The sequence below is a fragment of the Morus notabilis genome, unplaced genomic scaffold (assembly GCF_000414095.1).
Source record: "Morus notabilis unplaced genomic scaffold, ASM41409v2 Scaffold178, whole genome shotgun sequence".
NCBI classification, from domain to species: domain Eukaryota; kingdom Viridiplantae; phylum Streptophyta; class Magnoliopsida; order Rosales; family Moraceae; genus Morus; species Morus notabilis.
In genome coordinates this window covers 90170-110593 of record NW_010358891.1, presented here as the reverse complement: position 1 = coordinate 110593, position 20424 = coordinate 90170, and the positions used below count along the sequence as shown (strand labels likewise).

General features: G+C 34.4%; 2 protein-coding genes across 2 annotated transcripts; one reads left to right on the top strand and one right to left on the bottom strand.

The window, feature by feature from the left end:
- The first annotated feature begins 3405 nt into the window (after nt 1-3405).
- On the top strand, nt 3406-12700 carry LOC21387368 (probable starch synthase 4, chloroplastic/amyloplastic). The gene is made up of 16 exons (XM_010093483.2): nt 3406-3620; nt 4482-4698; nt 6529-6610; nt 6737-7802; nt 7876-7927; nt 8451-8573; nt 8659-8734; nt 8806-8990; nt 9093-9287; nt 9399-9470; nt 10123-10332; nt 10639-10764; nt 11202-11351; nt 11667-11728; nt 11825-11900; nt 12066-12700. Exons 1-16 carry the CDS (start codon nt 3478-3480, stop codon nt 12240-12242), a joined length of 3012 nt encoding a protein of 1003 aa, XP_010091785.1. The 5' UTR covers nt 3406-3477; the 3' UTR covers nt 12243-12700.
- A 1087-nt stretch (nt 12701-13787) lies between these two features.
- On the bottom strand, nt 13788-15583 carry LOC21387367 (probable purine permease 10). The gene is made up of 2 exons (XM_024162615.1): nt 15547-15583; nt 13788-14911 (listed from the first exon to the last, which is right to left on the bottom strand). The coding sequence occupies exons 1-2, from the start codon at nt 15581-15583 to the stop codon at nt 13788-13790; spliced, it is 1161 nt and encodes a 386-aa protein (XP_024018383.1).
- Between the last annotated feature and the right edge of the window lie 4841 nt (nt 15584-20424).

Below are 20424 nucleotides of genomic sequence, written 5' to 3'. Positions count from 1 at the left end.
TCTGATTTTGGACTATCATTTTGCCTGTATTTTTTACCTAATAATTGTTTAGATATTTTCTTTTTTTTTTTTCCCCTTTCCTTTCTTCTTTACTTTAACATTTTTGGCTTTCTGGTTTCCTAGCTTCATCTTGACTTATTCAGTGCTTAGTGCTCTAAGCTGTGTCTCTGTCAGCTGTGTTTGGTTGGCTTACACTCTGTATTTGAGGCACTTTTCGTTATTGATATTGGGTGTATTAATTTTTCGTGCTGCTGTTACTTCCCGTTGATTTTTATAATGCCGATAAAAATCTTTCTTTGTTGTTATGACTATCATTTTTTCCATTTTGTTAGTCGATAATGATGGCACGTTAATTTCTTATTCATTTGTTTTATAATTACACATATATATGTAATTACTTCCGTTTAGCATATTCTATCTTTACTTGGGTTTAGTGGGTGGCAATGATGGTTATAATCCGTTTTGGTCTCTTGAATTCTATATAATCTGTCCAAAAATTATTGTGAATTAACCTTCCTTATCTGGATTTCACATTTACTTATCCTTTTTTTCCCATCTTTGTTATACGGCAATAATGATCATATTCGGCTTTGGCTTCTTCAATCTCATCTAATTTGTCAAAAAATTGTTGTTAATCAACTCCCTTAATCTGGAATTTGATTTCGTCTATTGTTTTGGCTAAAACAATTTAAATACCTCTCTTTTATTCTTTTGGTCTTCTTTAATTTAGAGTTCATCACATTTTAGGTACCTTTTTAATTCACTTGGTAGTTTTTGGACAGATTTATATTTTGCTCTGGTCATTAATTTCGTATGACAAAAAAGTCATAATTTATATGGCAAATATAAGATATGATTAATTTTTATCCCTTTATGCAGTTGCCATTAATTAGTAGCCATAGAATGGTCATATTTTTTACACCTTTATACAGTTGCCATTAATTGGTAGCTATAAAATGGTCATAGAAATACAAATTAGCTGATTTGTCATATATTATTGATAACAATTGATATCTGAGCCACAATTAGTCTATAAAAACATTACAAAACTCATAATTTATACGCTCCCTCATATTCAATATTTCTTATTAGTTATTTGTTTACTTATATCTTGTCATTTGTTTGCTTTGGTTCTTTTTTCTGAAGTTTAGATAATCAACTTCTATCATGAAAAATTTTCCCGCCACCTCTTTATAAATGAAGAAAGCAGTTGAAAACAGACGAACGTAACCATAAATTTATTACTTTATCTATTATTTATTTATAGGTTTAATTCATATACCATTTTTATCTTATTTATTTATTTTGTAAATGTTCACATCTAATATTGTAAATTATAAATTCATAAATATTACCACTTCTCTATCACTTTGTATATTATAAAATTATTAATGCGTGGACATATAGCTAGTTATATATATATATATATAAATAAAGAAAACACACATTTAAAAAATGACAAGTCATCTCCAAGAATGCACGACTAATAATTCTCGTGTCGTTCTTTTCAAAGGACACTGTAATTCTCGATGGCAAAAGATATGTCCTTTCTGCCTAAGCAATAGTGAAGCTTACCGTAAGTTTTCTAAAATCTAAACGACACGAAAAGAGGCAACTTGATTTAAAATAACTTTATTTTTTTATATAAAAATGAAAATAAAAACGTTTTTAATTTTATATAAAAATTATTTTAAAAATATATTTAGTAATTTTATCAAGAAATTATTTTCAGTATAAAAAAATTTATTAATATTTCTCTATCTCTCTCTGTCTGTTTGAGAGAAGAGAAAATAAAAATAAAAAATAAAAAATAATTTTTTAATAATTTTTTATTTTTTACTCATTTTATATTAAATTAAAAAATTATTTTTATTATTTTTATTTTTATTATACTAAACGTCATTTTAAAAACGTTTTTATTTTTTCTTAAAAAACATAAAAAATAAAAACAATATTAATTTTAATCACGGCCGAAATCTCTTCATTAACGACTGCGAAAGGAAGTAGTTTCCTAGTGAACATAGCCTATTTTTTTAGGAGAACGCATGTTGTTTTGTTTTCTTTGTAAACGATAAGTCATTTTCTCTGGATCCACAACAGACTTCACAAAAACGACATGCTCTTTACTGGTCCACTTTTTACTTTTTTTTTTTTAATTTTCTAAATGGCTCACTAAATATTAATTATGTTCTGGTGCTCCTCTCAACATATTTTTCATGCTTCACAATCACAACCAATTAGAAAAACCGGAAAATCACTTTTTTTTTAAAACAAAAAATCTACGATTTTATTGGAGTGGTGCAATCGGAGGTGGTGGGTTAGCGCTGGCGTTAATGGCGGGATACTTCGCTCTGCCATCATAGGAACTCATCGACATTTGGACAGATGGGAATTGCAGGAGGTGGTGGATGAGCTGCCTGTTTGGGTGCGATGTTTTGTTTTGTCGTTTTTCTTAGTTAATCAGGTGTGAACTATTCATAATTATTTAGTGTATTTTTTTAATCTGAGCCATTAAAAAACAATGGAAGGGCTAAAAATTTGTACCCTACTAGTAAAATAGTACTGCTCCTACCATAAACTTTTTTTTTTTTTTTATATTTGAAAATTACTATTTATCTTTTCCCAGTCAAATAATCTTTTTTTAAGGATATTTTTTAATTGTTTTTTAAGTAGGTACTAATGTTTATCGCTTGGTTGCTAATATACTTCCCCCACCCCCTTTGCCTACGGCAATTTCTTTTTCCCTTCTCTTTGCCAAGGGAATTTATAATAACGTTGCTTCCAGAGAAAGCATTTCTCGCTTCCCAAAAAGCAACTTTTTTACGAGAAGTAACCACAATCTCCACCGTTCATCTATAAATCCGATCTGATCGTTCGAACTAAATTTAAGTCTCGTTTTTTTCCTCTGATTCAAATTTTTAATTCAAGTTAAAATATAATTTTATATGAGAATTTTTTATTGTAGTAAAAAAATTAGATGTGATTATTTATGAGAACTTTTTATTATAATAAAACTTAAATTCTAAACTCGAATTAGCAAAATGAACGAGGCCTTAAACATGCCCTGCAAGCTTGACCATCAGCGTAGATATAAACCCCGTTCATTTCACTGATTTAAATTTAAAATTTAAATTTAACTACAATAAAAAATTCTTAAAAACAATCACATTTAATTTTTTTTATTACAATAAAAAAATCTCACATAAAATTACTTTTTAACTTAAATTAAAAATTTAAATTAACGAAACGCTACTTCTCAACCTACGACCACTTGTTATTTATTTATTTATTTTACTTATTTTTGTGAACGTAAATAATAACAATATCATGCACTTTTTTGGCTCTTTAAATTGATTTATTTTGCGGAGGAAAAGAAAAAAATTGAGATCAACTGGCGAAGAAAGCCGTTATTCGTTCTCTGTACGGGAATCTCTCTCTCTTGTTTTAGAGAGATAGTGAATTGGAAGGTTGGCATCAATGGCGGTGAAGCTTTCGACCTGGTTCGTGAGCCAGGGGGTTAGCGGCCTCAGCTGCAATCGCTCCTCCAATGGAAACCTTCCTTTTCCTTCTTCTCATCGCTTGTTTACCGCTTCGTGTAAAATGCGACAGCGCAATCTCAGGTGACAAAGTTTTTCCCTTTCTTTCTTTAGACCCCGCCATTTATCAGTTTCTCTCTCTATTCTCTGGAATTTTGGGTATAGGGAATTCTAATATGTCCAGCTTGGGAATTCCATTATGGAATTCACAAATCAATTTGAAATTTTTTCGAATGAGCCTTATTGATTCTCTCACTGATTTGATTATATATATGTGTGTGTGTGTATGTATTTATGTATATTTATATGTGGTGTGTATGTATAGCTATCAGTTTCTCTCACTCATAAGCAGTTGTTGGAGTGGTGAGTTTGGAAAGTTTGTTGATCAATTTTGCAATTTTTTCCCCAATGGGGAGCTTTGTTATTGATTTTCTCACTGATTATCTGATCATCTATAGTTTATTTAGTGAAAAGCAAAGTTCTTGACAGAGTAGTTTTTTGGCTTCTCTATGATATGGAAGATTGATTTTAATCAATCTTTTTGATGAAGTTAATGGTGGAGAAAGGGAGAAATTGACAATAAAGGGTGTCAGAAATCATGTTCTATACGTATAGATCAGTATTTTATTAAGCTTGATATACTTTTGGTTGACCTTTTGCCTTATCTCTGAATTGATGTTCAATAGGAGGCGTATTCCTTTCCTATTAATCGCTATTCTTGTCTTGAAACTATCTTACAGTGTTTTTGTAATCTTCCATGGTTTCTCACTGCAGCACCAACTTCAGAGACTGATAAAATCTTTTTTTTTTTTCCTTTTTTACTTTACTAGTAATTCTTTTATCTCTTTGATAACTCTATTATTACAGCTTGGTTTGCCGGCGCAACTTCTATGGGAATTTGTGTAATATGTGGCTAAAATATTGTGCACTTGGTATTCTATGCAGTTCACCAAATAAGAGGCAGCAATTGAAGAAAGCTGCTCAGGAGCCTTTGACAAATGGAAGTTTTGAACCTGATTCTGAAATCCCTTCAACGCCTAGTAGCCCGATTTTAAATCAGGAGAGCATGTCTAATAACGATGTTCCCAATGGCACAGACATGGAGCGTGATGATGCAAAAGACTTGAGCAGTCTTGTTTTATCTGGTGAAGCAAAATCTTTGGTATTCTCCTTTACCATGAATTATATACAATGTGATCAAACTTTGGATTGTAAATCACTTGTGTTAGGTGTTTTCTCTATGTATGGTTTACCTTTGATTTGAAGTCTTTCATTTTTTTGTTGTTGTTGTTGTTGTATGTTTTCATCTTTTTTAAATAAGCCAAAATTGATTGAAAAAAAGAAAAAAAAATCCTACTAACTTAAATCATAAAATATAAAAAAACAACTTAAGAATCTAAACAAAAATGAAAAGAAGACTGCAATGGAGCAACCTATGAGAATCATACATTCATACGTGTGTGTGTGTGTGTGTGTGTGTGTGTGTATTATCTTATGATAAACTAACTTGATTTACTATGATTGATCTCTTGGTTAAAATTGTGAGAGAATTCTGCTATGCTGCATAGTCACCACTTTTATTGCTCCTGATCACCAAAATAATCTCAAATTTAAAGCTGCTATATCAATTTTGTTTCTTACTATTCATGTATGGAGAAGGTGCCTAGTTAAGTGTATATCCACACGAAGAGTACTTATTCAATGTCTTTCAAGTTGATCTTTTCTGTTTCAGCAAAAAAAAAAAAAAAAAAAGAATTGATCTTTTCTGCTGAATAGCGTACATGTTATTGGAAGAGCGATAATCTTGCTCTTAAGATCATTATCTGCAGTTTTCTTAGAGCCGGAATTAGGGTTTAGGAGGAATATAATTCTTATTCACCTTAGAAAAATACACTATACAGCCGAATATATATACAAGTTTAGGGATAACCACAGCCCGGTTTAGCCCCTTATTTTCAGCACCCTAGATAACAAAATTGGTAACTACTTATCTAGTAATTAGAGAGAAATCAGGAAACTAATCAAATAAGGAAAAATACAACTGTACAAATCAGCCCTAATTACACCGGTTTTCCACATTATCATCTATATGCTTAGTTAGGGGAACTCGTATTTGCCTTCATGTTAAATCATTAGATAAAACCCCTAAAAGACTGCAACGTATGATAGAAAGTAATTGCACTTCACTCAAAAAGTTTCATCCTATCCTTTTGAAGCACCTCGCTTTCTTAACGCATGTCCTACTTTGTCCTACTTCGAGTGCTTTTTTCCTCTTAAAGTAGCAATAAAGGAGAAGAAATACCAGAGATCCATGGTCCGAGTTGCAAGTTGCTGCTTGTTATCGCAGATGGATGGTTTATGCATTATTTGTGTTCATCTAGACTTTGACGAGACAATATTTTTGTATATTACTATGTTAGGCTTTTTGGCCTTTGCATTATTATCGTATGCAAAAAAAAAAAAAAAAAAAAAATTGCAAGGCTTCAAGGAAAGGAATTAGGAGATACATATTAAAATCAACAGTTTTCAGCTTAAGATTCGAGGAATTTCCAATTTGTGATCACTTCACTGTTGTCTTAAGGAAGAAGAAACCAGAAAATGAAAGCTTCACGTTCTTTATTTCTTAGTGCTAGTGTTTCTTTTTGTTAGTGTTGTACTACATTGAATCCTAATTACAAGTTTTTCCTCATTTTTCTCCCCCGGTCATAGTTTTATTGCATGTTTAGTGATGCTAACCTTTATATTAGTTGATGGAGTCATATACGTTGTCTTTGTCACACACACACACACACACATATAAGTGTTTTCCGTTTGTGATAACTTATACAGAATCACATGGAGAAAGAAAAACCAAGTGATACTTTGTATTTGACGTCCTCCACCAGAATGTTTTTTTAAAATTTATTTTTCCTAAATTATTGTCTCCTATCACTTGATTAATTATTTGGATGAAATTTCTGAAACTCAAATGAAATAACCCTCTCTCTTTTAGGCCAAAAGTGTGGATAGTGCAGAGAGGCTTTCTGGTATGCAACTTGAAGATTTGATAGGAATGATAAGAAATGCAGAAGAAAGTAATAACTACTTGAGCTTCTTTTTTTTTATTTATTTTTTTAAAGCTTCTTTCTATATCTTCAATTTTACCTCACTCCTGTCCCATAAAGTTAACGAAGAAATGAATTCATTCATGTTTTCTATAGACATCCTCCTTCTCAACGAAGCTCGGGTTCGTGCACTTAAAGATCTTGAAAAGATTCTTTTTGAGAAGGAGGCGTTGCAAGGAGAGATTAATGCTTTGGAAATGAGATTGGCAGAAACTGATGCACGAATTAAAGTAGCTGCCCAAGAAAAGATAGATGTTGAACTCTTGGAAGGCCAGTTAGAGAAGTTGCAGAAGGAACTGACTAATAGGGGTAATACTGAGAAGCAGAATGGCAAATTAAAAGAGGAAACCTCCCACCCACATGAAAGTGCCATTTCTCTTTCTGTGGAGCTAGATTCATTGAGGTCAGAAAACCTCTCTCTGAAGAATGATATAGAAATGCTCAAGGAAGAGCTTTCTCATGTCAAGAATACCGACGAACGTGTTGTAATGCTGGAAAAAGAACGTGCATCTTTGGAGTCTGCTCTGAAGGAGTTGGAGTCTAAACTTTCAGCTTCCCAGGAAGATGTTTCAAAGCTTTCTACTTTAAAAGTTGAATATAAGGGCTTACTGCAGAAGGTAGAGAACTTGCAAGTACTGCTGGATAAGGCAACCAAACAGGCAGACCAGGCTATCACAGTATTGCAGCAAAGCAAGGAACTTCGAAAGAAGGTTGATAAGTTGGAAGAATCTATTGAAGAAGCCAATACCTACAAACGATCCTCACAAAAATTGCAGCAGTATAATGATTTGATGCAACAAAAGATAAAGTTGATGGAGGGCCGGCTTCAAAAGTCTGATGAAGAGATACATTCTTATGTTCAATTATATCAAGAATCTGTTCATGAATTTCAGAATACACTTAATAGTATGAAGGAAGAAAGCAAGAAAAGGGCACTTGATGAACCTGTTGATGATATGCCTTGGGAATTTTGGAGCCGTTTATTGCTTATAATTGATGGTTGGTTGCTTGAGAAGAAAATATCAGCTAAAGATGCAAAGCTGTTGAGGGAAATGGTGTGGAAGAGAGAGGGACGAATACATGATGCATACATCGCTTGCAAGGAAAAGAATGAACGTGATGCCATCGCCACATTTCTCAGGCTGACCTTGTCACGAACAAGGTATCATATTTTTAGTTAATTATGCAGAATATTGAAATGACAGTTGTCTAATTGTGCCTTCATTGTTCTTTAGTTCAGGATTACATGTCGTTCATATTGCCGCTGAGATGGCACCAGTTGCTAAGGTAAGTTTAGCTTAGCTCTAGTCATTGTGCGCTTCGTATTTTTTCGCCCTCTATTTCTGCTTGATTGTTGAAAGATCCAAGAGATTTTTGGGCGTGTTAATGTTCCTTGGTAACTACCCCACAGTTATGTGCTCTGTCACCTTTGTTGCATCAGTTTTTCCCTGAAGCCATGATCGTCAAGATCTCATTTTTTCATTATAGTCTTGCAACTCTGTACCTAAGGTGTATGCACAAATTTGATTACTTCTTAGGAGTGTTCAAATTGAACAAAGAAGAGTTGCATGTATTTTGAATGGTCTCTTGTTTTTTAAGTTTGCGTCATTTTGGATTTCATAGACAGATGTATTTCTGTTACTGAAAAAACAAAATGTGATGCTCAGTTAGCTTGTTTTAACTATTCAACCCCACAGAGTATTCAATTTAAACATATTCTGATTTCATGTCCCTCTTATTAAACAGCAAAAGCTTATTTAATTTCAGTTAACAAAATTATCAAAAGAGTACTTGGTTGTTTATTCTGCAGGTTGGTGGTTTGGGTGATGTTGTGACTGGTCTTGGCAAATCACTCCAGAAGAGAGGACACCTTGTAGAGATTGTTCTCCCCAAATATGATTGCATGCAAAGTGATCTGATTTGTGACTTCAGAGTGCGTTTGTTTTTTGTTACTTGAGCACATCATCAAAAGAAAATGGGTTTCTTGAATAATCTGTAGTAACCATTAACTTGTACAGGACCTAGATACGGTGATTGAGTCATACTTTGATGGTCGACTATTCAAAAACAAAGTCTGGGTTGGCACTGTTGAAGGTTAAGAATCTTAAAATTACCATCTGTTTGTACTTTTTGTCGTGCCAATCTCATGTCCTTGACTTCTGCAGGGCTTCCTGTTTATTTTATTGAGCCTCTTCACCCTGATAAATTCTTCTGGAGAGGGCAGTTCTATGGAGAGCATGATGATTTCAAACGTTTTTCATATTTCAGCCGTGCGGCACTTGAGTTGCTTCTTCAAGCTGGCAAGAGACCAGACATAATTCATTGCCATGATTGGCAGACTGCTTTTGTTGTACGTATCATTTATGTTTGCAATAATTATCCATGTGCTTTCTTTAAGAACTTTACATTCTCTACTCAATTTTTGCGACTAACTCCCGTATTGCTTTCTTAGGCTCCTCTTTACTGGGATTTATATGCACCAGAGGGACTAAATTCAGCTAGAATATGTTTTACATGCCATAATTTTGAGTACCAAGGGGCTGCACATGCTTCACAATTGGCATCTTGTGGTCTTGATGTCGAACAACTCAACAGGCCAGATAGAATGCAGGATAACTCAGCATCTGATAGGGTCAATCCTGTGAAGGTATAGCAAGTATAGCAATTAGGAATTTATATATATCAGGACAATTCATCTGGAAGCAATTTTCCACATTTTACTTTTCTTTATTTCTTATATGCTCTTTTCTGTTTTCAGGGAGCAGTTGTATTTTCTAACATTGTGACGACAGTTTCACCAACCTATGCACAGGAGGTCCGGACTGCCGAGGTAAGTTTTAACCATTTATTTGATGCTTTATATTGGTCGGTGCTGCATTTATCTAAATTTCGTCACGCGTTAATGTTCTTGTGGATAATATGCTAACCTCATATTTCTAGGTGGAGAATACGTGCTATGAATGTGATAGCAACTTTTTAATCACCTATAACCTAATGAAAGAATATAGTAACCCTCCAAATTGCCTAAAGATGTTTTAGTGCGTTCTAAGGGCACTTGATCTGTCAAAATATATTAATTTGATTACCGACCACTGTGCTTAAATCTTATATTTTATACAACAAAAATTGATAAAAGTACTCATCAACTACCAGCAAGTAAGCCACTACTTGCATTTGAGCCAAAAGGTGGCAATATGAGACCACGCCATTCCACAACTGGGGCAAAGTTGATTTTCATTTATTTTCTCTTTGCTCACAAGGGGGGACAAAAGAACAAAAAGATAATTGCCATGCACTTCCATAGTTATCAATTATCACCCTAATCAAATGATCTTTTCCTAGAGTGTTGTACTTGTACAATAGATACAAGCTAAGGGAGTAAGCATCGAGCTTTTCCATCTCCCACATATATCTTGCTTTAGTTCTTCTAAAAAAACAATAAATTATTGTCCTGTTGTTGGTTTTCCATTTATGACTTGCAGGGAGGTCGAGGTCTGCATTCAACTCTAAATTTCCACTCTAAAAAATTCATCGGGGTTCTTAATGGAATTGATACTGATGCATGGGATCCTGCGACTGATGATTCTCTTAAAGTACAGTACAATGCTAATGATCTTCAAGGAAAAGCAGAAAATAAGGAAGCTCTAAGAAAGATTTTAGGTCTTTCTTCTGCAGATGTCAGAAAACCTTTGGTAACCATATTTTCCTAAGAATCAAAATGAATGATTTTGATGCAAGATATAATCCAGTTGCACTATTGTCATTACCTAAAACTCCAATTCCGTAGCTCTAATAATTTAAATACGCAGGTTTCATATCCCATGTAAATGTACAATTTTCTCTCACATCTTTATTTTGTTTGCCAGAGCCATCTTCCGAATTCCGACAATTTGAATCAGTGAATTTGTTATTGTAATTATTCATTTAAGTGTGATTGATAGTTGATAAGCCTGATTAAATTCTTGCTGAAACTCTATATTTTATATTTAAATAATTAGGTAGGTAGCATCACAAGGTTGGTGCCTCAGAAAGGTGTACATCTTATCAGACATGCAATATATAGGACATTAGAGATGGGAGGGCAGTTTGTGCTTCTTGGTTCGAGCCCAGTGCCACATATTCAGGTATGTTGTTCTCTTTTCCCTATTACCGTTGGATATGCTTCGCTTATTTTACATTGAAAAAGAGAAATTTGAGAATATCATTTTGCATTAAGTAAACTTTTTAGTTATGAATGTTAATTCAGGTTAGTTCATCCTATTTATTATTTTGAATCAAAGTTGGTATCATATAGAATCTATGAACAATAAAATCAGGTAAATTTTTGTTAAATTTAAAATATCTTTTGATGCATCATTAAGATACAGTTTATTTAAACCTTTAAATTCTAAATTTCATAATTACTGGATAGCTTTCAAGGAACTCAAAGAATTTAAATGACAAAGGACTAGGTTCCAGATATCACTTGCTTTTCTCAATTTTTTATTTTTTTGTTGTTCAATTATTTATACGATTTCCTTCCTCATTCTGATCAGTTGTTTTTGCTTTTATCTTTATGTAGAGGGAATTTGAGGGAATCGCAAATCAATTTCAGAATCATGATGATATTCGGCTAATATTGAAGTATGATGAGTCCCTTTCACATTCCATCTATGCTGCATCTGACATGTTCATTATCCCATCTCTCTTTGAGCCTTGTGGCCTTACACAGGTAAATATGCTTTCTTTCCCAAGAAAGACTTCTAGTAAGATTAGGGATGAGAGGATTTCATCAGAATGCAATTATAGAGAATTTGGAGGAAGTAAAAACAGGCACATATTATATATTAAAGCGAGTGAGACATAGGAAATTGTGAATTTTGTTTCAAACAAATGTCAATTCTTTAGTTCAAATCCCAAGTCTTGTTACTTCAGCTGACTATATTTTCTTCGTCAGTGGCTTTGATGTATTCTTATGTGTGTACCTGCGTTATGTATCTATCTTTAGATGTGATTTCCTGAATCTTTTCCTACAACTTTTGTGCAGATGATAGCAATGAGATATGGTTCCATACCTATTGCAAGAAAAACTGGTGGTCTACATGATAGGTCTGACTCAATTCCGTCGTGCATGTATTTTATGGAAAGCTTTTTTAATGTTATCACATATGGAGAACTTCTGAACTTTTTTAACTTCTTCTGCAGCGTCTTTGATGTTGATGATGATACAGTACCTGTCCGGTTTCGAAATGGATTCACATTTTTGAATCCTGATGAGCAGGTAAACTTTGAAATAATTAGGCATGCTTATATTTCCCTGACGCGTATAAACTGCATATCTGATTGGGAGATTGAATTCTTCAAGATATTTTCGCTTAACGCCACCTCCCTTTCTGTCCACCCTTGTAAAGATTATTGATTTTTCAGTTCATCATTCTAATGGCAGGCCGTAAACCAAGCTTTAGACCGTGCAATAAAACTCTACATGAATGATCCCGAAAGCTGGAAGCAGCTCGTTCAAAATGTTATGAACTTGGATTTCAGCTGGGAGTCTTCAGCATCACAGTACGAGGAACTCTATTCCAAAGCTGTGTCTAGAGCAAGGTTGGCAAATCGCTCTTGAGCTCATTCAAAAGCCATAATGGAGTCCTGAAAACAAGTAGTTCCAGGCAAGCTTCTCCACGAAACCCAATCTGGTATGGGTCTATGAGAAGTTTGAGCTGAGATCGGTGCTTCATTATGTAAATATCCGGCCATCAAGCACGTTTTAGCAGGTTGAGATGAAGTCTTGCATTTTGACGAAGGGTTGAAGGCTGAAGCAGCATCGACGGTATCCTGTTTGTGGTGCCTTCACCAGTTTTTCTTTCTTTAATTTATAGCCAATTCATTTCGTTCATATAAAACCTCTGCAACATTTGTACATTAGGCCCTTTTGTTGTTTCATACTTTCTTTCTTTTATTTATACCTTAAGAACGGGCTTACATGGATTGTTATTGACGTATAAAGGAGACGGTCAGACAGAAGTAACAAAAGATACCAAAGGAACCTTTTCTTTTATAAAACTCTTCTAGTAAGACTGGGAAAGCAAACTATACATGAACCACGATGTATATGCCAAAAATTTACAAGGTATTTTTTTTTCCTTTCCCATTTCAAATTAACACAAAAAAAAAATCCGATAATAAATTTAGTTGTGTTCGATATTATGGTATTTTATTTCAAATCAGAATTAAGAACTCTTTGATAACAATAAAATACATTTACTTTAAGCTTTTATTTTGAACCCTACATTATTTGCTTAGTAATGATAAAAAGACATTAAACCTTTAAAAATAATTGCTCAAAAATCTAATGAGAATTTTATGGTGGGCATGAGAAAATTCAATATGTTTGTTCTAATTTTACCCTTTATCTCCCCTTTTTTTTCTTGAGAAAATTACAGAATTTACCGTTAAGAGTATATGTTTAAATTTTTACCCCTCATTCTTAATTAATACCCTTTTATTAGTATAGTTATTTGATTAAAAAGGTTATTAATCAAGAGTAAACGGTAGAAATCTTAACGCATATACTTTTAAGGGGTATTTATCTCATTTTTCCTATCTTCTTTCTCTCTCCAAAATTTATGTTATTTCTCTTCTTCTCCCAAAGATCCTGGGACTGAAATGCAGTCTTTAAGAAATAAAAAATAAAATATTATTTTAACCCTTATAGTTCTAAAAAATTATATCTTGGCCTCTTAGCTTTTTAAAAATTATATTTTGACTCTTTAATTTTTTTTTAAAAATTGTATTTAGACCCAGTTTTTTTAAAAAAAAACTTTGCATATATACCCCTAGTAAATAAAGAACTTATCAGGATGCAATTAATTAAAATTAAAAGTTTGGGATCTATTGTAAAAACTGAATAATTTGAGGGCGCTACAAAGCAATTTACTCTTATTTGAATGGAGTATGTAAAATCTTGTAATTAGTCTTACTTTTGAAGGAAGAATTTCTATTCTTGTACATTTGGTTTTTTTTCATAAATAGAAAAGATCACTTATTGGTATAAGAGGACCTGACTTTAGCAACTTGCCAATATACACCTCTAGTTTTTTGGAGTTATGTAGATAAAATCATTCTTTCATTCAAAGCTCCCAAATTGAAATACACGAAGCCTATTCACTCAACCATGGATGTCTTCCCCCGGGGAAGCTCCGGTTTCTTCATTTCCATTTCTATTATGTGCCGGGGAACTATAAATGTTGAGGTAGTTCTGATAAACATATGAAATGAATCCCCAAATAGCCAACAACAATGCCATCACCTTTACTCCATCCATTTTCTCATGAAAGAAGAAGACGGCTAATACCGGAACAACGGGCAAACCCAACACGCTTATGGCGTTGGAAAAGAGGGAAGAAACCTCAAGAATCAATCCCACAGTGCCGATGAAAAAAGCCTGCCATGATATAGCCGTGCCGGCTAATGTCATGACATAGGAGGCCTTCCCTAGTGAAAATGCATGCATCTCTTCATTTAAGCCCTTCCACTCTCCACTAACGAAAAGTCCCACCAGGACGGCACATGTTGCGATTAGTGATTCACACACGGTGATGTCCATGATCACCGAAAACGTTTCCCTCTTTAGAATTTTCTCGATCGCAAACTGCGTCAAGCAAAGCATCAATCCATAAACAGCAGACGCGGCAACAGTGCAAATGAACCCAATTGCATACTTTCCTTTCGGGGCTTCGGGATTGTCTTCAGAATCGGCTTGAAACACGATGAGCATGGAGGAGATCGTGAGAAGCACCAGAGAGTTCACTGTGTAAGGAGTGAACTTCTGCGAGTTTAGAAAGAAGGAGAAAAAGGCATTGAAGGCCAATTGGGATGCACAAATGAGTGAGTAAGTAGATACCGGTAGGTACATGAGCCCAACGGAATAAAGAAAGCAATCTGCGGCTAAAACAATGCCAAGAAAGACACAAACTAATGCGAGGATCAGAACAGATTTTTGCCCTGTGATGAAACTGTTTGTTATCGTCGTGTTCTTGCGCCTGGCAATGCAGTAGTAGGGAGAGAGGATTGGAAAACCGGCAAGTTGAACGAGCGTTCCCATCCATTGGCTCTTTCCGCCTTTGTCATAGTACAATCTTCCTAATAGCATTGCTGTTGACTGGCCACAGAGGAGAAGAAATGCATAGATAGCCACTCTAAGCCACTGCAAATAGTTTCCGAGTCGATTAGTCGACGATTGGTTGGAAACACTTGTAAGGCTTGAAGAATTGACTTCATTAGCTTCCTGAGCTGGTAGTGTTGAAGATTTATGGATTAGTGGTAGATTCTTTTTTCTTGAAAAGTATGGATATCTAAATCTCTTCCCACCCCTTATGTAAAAGGAAAAAAAAATGAAAAAAAGGTTCATGCTAAGCAATCCTAGCTAGCATCAATCCACAATTACATTTCTTTGAATAGCTAAAGTGGTTTTTTCCTTTTTTTTTAATGATGAATTATCAACGATTCTTGGGCTAGCTTAATTTTTGCATTCAATTAGATGGCTAGCTTTACCAAGACTAGTTTGTTTATACCTTCAAGTTTCTTCATTGGATATGACTTGTGAAAATGAATTTAAAAAACTAAATCTGATTTCTCCAAGTTCTAGAATCAATGAACAAGTGAAAATAGATATGCACTTGGAACCAGAAGAAACTTCATCGTCCCTACTTGTAATATTATTAGTTATCAGAAAAGGAGGAGAAAAATTGAAAGTCCTATATCTTGCACATATATAGCGCTGTATGCATATATTAGGGGCTAAATACATATACAGTAATTGCTAGTTTCTGGAATTCTCTCATCTTCCATATAAATTTTTACTGAAAAGAAAAAACATAAGAAAACATAACCGACTTCAATTTTATGTGAACATGCAGCTAACTTACCCATAATTTTAAGCTTCAGCTGCTCAGATTCTTCCATGTCAAAGATATTTAAGCTCTTAAGAGAGAGAGAGAGAGAGAGAGAGAGAGAATATTACAGCACCACAAATAATTTGTTGTGAGAAACTACGTTAGCTAGGCTAAGCCTAAAATGATCACATCTCATTGGCCGCTTATGTGATTCTTTACTAACTGAACGGCAGATGAAGATGAAGTGTTCAGAGTGAGTTTGAAGGAAGCTGATTTGAAAGCACAAATAATGTGAATATGCGTGTATTTTTCTTTTATTTTTATTTTTTGTTTTAAATCTGTTCGTTAATGATATGATGATAATAACTTCTATGTGTTCCATTGTGATTGACGTATCATAGACAATTTTACAAAGGAGACAAAAAAGTCTCTACCCAAGTATTTATCTTTTGTGAAACTCTTCTACTAAAAGACTGGGAAATCAAGATGCATATACTAATGACTACTTATTTTTCTTTTCTCACTTCAAAATAAAACAAAAAACGATTCTATGCTTCAATATTAAAGTGAATTGCTCATCTCATCCCTGTACTAAGTACGCAATTTTTGGTCCATAATTATCTTTATTTTTATTTTATTTTCATGAAACAACGCCTAATTTAAACATACATAAAAGAGTCAAAAAAAAAGTTGCTTCTTCTTTGGTCATTTATTTTGTTTTACTTTTTCTATTCTTCTCACTTTTAGTTTCTGGTTGCTTCTTTTTTTTTTAAAAAAAAAAATTTGGGCTTAAAACTCCTATACATTTTATTTTTATTCTTTCCTCTTTCTTTTTTAATTTTTTTCGTCTTTTCTTTTGCCTATTGTATTTGTATTTTTTTTTATTTCCCTCTAATATTCTTTCACATTTTTTTATAATATCTTTTTTTAAATACTTTTTTCATTTTTTTGATTACAATAATTATTTTAAAATATCTCCCTAAAAAGTTTTTTTTTAAAAAAAAAAACTCATATATAATTTTGATTGTTTTTTTATGTAATTTTTTAAAATATTTTTTTCCCTCTTACTTTAATTAATGGACTTAATTTCTTAAAAGGCTAGATCAAACTCATAAAGTTTTTCCTCACGTGCTAGATGACTCAACTAGTTCTTAAAAAGGGTACAAAAGGATTCAAATAGCTATGCATGTGGATATGATATCCAGGATATTTTGGTAAAACAATTATAATTATATTCAAATAAAATGAAAATTATGAAAAACATAGAAATATAACCAGTCAAAAAAATATAAAGAAAAGGAAAAAAAGAAAAAAAATAGGTGGATGACAAATTTTGACAACATCTTTTTAATTAATAGCAGCTTTGTTTTTACTTAAAAGGCTTTTTTTTTTTTTTTTGCTTGCGTGGTTTTCGATGGTCAATCATTGACACACCAATGATCAATCATTGATGAACCAACAAAATATTGATTAATGGATATTGGTCTATTATGATAGACCACCACGTTAATAAATAATGTACCACAAGTTAATCAGGGATAGTCACAAATTAATCCATCATTATTAACCACATCTAAAAACGGTCATTTCATAAGTTAGTAAAACTTGGATCATTTTCTTTAAAGGGAGAACAAGGAAAATTGTCACGCCCCCAAATCGGGGTTAGTGACGTGAAGGCTCGTTTAGAAACTTAAACCTGTTTGAGAGAGTGATTAGTAAATAACGTTACGAATAATTTAATTTCTTTCAAATCCAAAACGTTCAGGTATTTCCAAACGATCCCCCCTTTTATTCAAGAGGAATTCAATTTCAAGAAGGGTGGTGGAATTTCCAACCAAACCAGTTTAAAACCACGTCCCTGGTATCATGTCAGGAAATTCCCACAGGTGTTTAGCATACATGAATATAAACAAGAGTAAATGTGACATCAACCACAGTCAAGTAATATTTAAGTTTACAATCCACAATCTTTTATATATGCCTTGAAATAAAAGCTAAAAGGAAAGATAACTCTTCACTTTTCAAGGTCAAGTCCACGTCACCGGTAGTAGCTACCTACTCCGCACTACTCCTCGCGTCTCCTAGAGGGGTTTAATACATTTGAAAAAAAGAAAGTTGAGCGAAAGGCCTAGTAGGATATAATTTTATAAAGCATTTAAAATAAAGGTACTCACGGTCCGAAGATATACACCCAGAACCGATCATCTTTTTTTTTTTGAAAAAAAAAGGAAATACTCACATAATAGAATATGTCTATATAATGAAAGTATGCAGCTCATCATACCACTAAACAAGAAGCGGTAAAAATGTCTGTCTAATGAAAAGTGCAGAGCCATAATTCCACTAAACAAGAAGTGGATCCGTACGGGTTTCGGGACCTGCCCCCAAGGATGCGATTCCCACATCCCGATCTCTGTGGCCACCATGCGTTGTATCATTCCTTAAATATTTCATTTTAAGAAATGATACTCTTTAAAATCTCATTTCCAAAATCATTGAAAAACTTAATAGCATTCTCATGCTATTTCCTTAAAATCATTTTCCTTTAAAACATGTTTTGTTCTAAAACATTTTCCTTGGCCAAAATCATTTAAAATGAGGCTAACAAGGATAGGGACAAGAATATCCTACATGTTGGATATCAAACCTGTGGCTGTCTTCACGTAGCCCTAGCTCCGCTTGCCTTTGAGGCTCCAATTCCAATCGTGCCACTAACTTTCCCATCAAAATCAATAATTTAGAGTTTGACCTTTCTCATCAAACATCCTCGTTTAATTAGATGCAATTGTATCATATTAGCGTGCCATAGTTCAAAATCAATGTTCATAAACAATTCTTAATTCAAATCATGATCCTTTGACAATGGAAATTTATTCCGGAGAATCGAATGGAAAACAAGGATTCATGTGGCTAATCCACTCATTTTGAATTCTCAAATGAGGTTAGGTCAATCCCACATCGAGTTTCGGGATCAAAACAGGGTTTTCTGGGCTGTTTAGGGTCGGATTCAGTGGGAACCGGTCGACCGGTGACATAGGAGTGGAACTCCACCAGTCAGCCGGTGGAGAGGTGACCGGTCGACCGGATCGGTCGACCTATGGAAGGGTGACCAGTCGACCGGACCGGTCAACCGGTGGGGAAAAACTCCAGGGCCAACAATGGCCAATTCGTGAGGAACAAAGCCAGAACCTGAAATTTTGGGTCTGATTTCGACATATTCTCATGGGAAATGCATAGATCCAGTTTCAAATCAACAAATAAGGTCCAAAGAATCAAAAACCCCCAATTTTCATCAAGGTTTCACCAAATCCCATTCGGATTCCATTTGAAAACAAAATTTAAACCAAAATCACCAAACTCGACTAAAACGAGCTCCACAAGGCTAAATCTGAAAATCCAAAGTGAGTTTCAAAGAGTTTTACCTCGATCCAAGCTTTGATGTTGAAAACCTCTTAGAAATCCCCGTTTTTCTTCAAATCCGGTTCAAGAACGTTCTTGAGAAAGAGAGAAAACTTGAGAGAAAGAGAGAGGAAGAGATGGGCGAGAAAGAGAGAGAGAGAGAGCTCGGTGAGGGAGAGAGGGAGAGACTAAGAGAGAGTGTGAGTGAGTGAGAGGGTTACGGGAGAGGAGGAAAAAAGGAAAAAAAAAAAGAAAAGAAAAGAAGAAAAGGGAAAATAAAATGAGGAAATGAAATAATAAAGAAAGACAAATAAAAGTAAAGAGGGGTGAAACTGTAATTACCAAAAATAAATTTAAAAGTTCATGATTAATTAAGAAATCAATTTAGGCACACTAATCAACCACAATTATCATAATTAAACAAGTTTAATTCTGGAGGGCGTTACATTCTACCCCCCTTAAGAAATTTTACCCCTGAAATTGAAATTTACCTCACGATATGAATAGATACAGATATCGTTCCTGCATCGTCGTTTCCAATTCTCACGTTGCTTCCTCAACGCCATGGTGTTGCCACAACACCTTTACTAACGGTATCTCACGTTGACGTAGGCTTTTCATCTTCCGGTCAAGAATCTGTACGGGTGCTTCTTCGTAAGTCGTGTCATACTGGATCGGCACGTCATACCATTGCACAATGGCTTCTGGATCAGGTTGACACTTTCGAAGCATTGAAACATGGAACACATTGTGCACGTGAGACAATTCCGGAGGAAGATCAAGGCAGTAAGCAACGACACCTACTCGTTGTGTGATCTGAAATGGCCCGATGTACCTCGGCGCGAGTTTCCCTTTCACACCAAAATGAGTAACTCCTTTGCTCGGTGAGACTCTTAACAAGACAAAATCGCCCTCTAAGAACTCTAAGGGTCTTCGCCTCCTGTCAGCATAACTCTTCTGATGACTCTGAGCCGTTAACAGTCGTTCCCGAATCACGGCTATCTTTTCATTATACTCTTGGATAACATCCGGTCCAAGTGTCAGTCGATCTTTTGATTCAAGCCAACAAACTGGCGATCTGCAAGGTCTGCCATACAACGCCTCGAATGGGGCCATCCCAATGCTACTCTGATAACTGTTGTTGTAGGCGAACTCAGCTAAATGAAGATACTTCTTCCAGTTTCCACCAAAATCTAGAATGCAAGCGCGAAGCATGTCCTCCAAAATCTGAATAACTCTCTCTGATTGTCCGTCGGTTTGAGGATGAAATGCGGTGCTGAAATTCAGTTCGGTTCCCATGGCTTCTTGGAAACTTCTCCAATATCTAGCGTTGAAACGAGTGTCATGATCTGATGTGATAGACAACGGAACTCCGTGAAGTCTGACAACGTGCTCCAGATACAACTCTGCTAGAATTTTCCTGGAATAAGTCGCACGAAAGGGAATGAAGTGCGCGGACTTCGTTAACCTATCCACAACGACCCATATGGCATCATGTCGATGTTCAGTCCT

Coding starts and splice junctions, on each gene's coding strand:
- LOC21387368 (XM_010093483.2), top strand. CDS start 3,478: ATGGCGGTGAAGCTTTCGACCTGGTTCGTGAGCCAGGGGGTTAGCGGC. Junction 7,803..7,875: donor CTGACCTTGTCACGAACAAG/GTATCATATTTT, acceptor ATTGTTCTTTAG/TTCAGGATTACATGTCGTTC. Junction 11,729..11,824: donor ACTGGTGGTCTACATGATAG/GTCTGACTCAAT, acceptor CTTCTTCTGCAG/CGTCTTTGATGTTGATGATG.
- LOC21387367 (XM_024162615.1), bottom strand. CDS start 15,583: ATGGAAGAATCTGAGCAGCTGAAGCTTAAAATTATGG. Junction 14,912..15,546: donor GCTGAAGCTTAAAATTATGG/GTAAGTTAGCTG, acceptor CAACACTACCAG/CTCAGGAAGCTAATGAAGTC.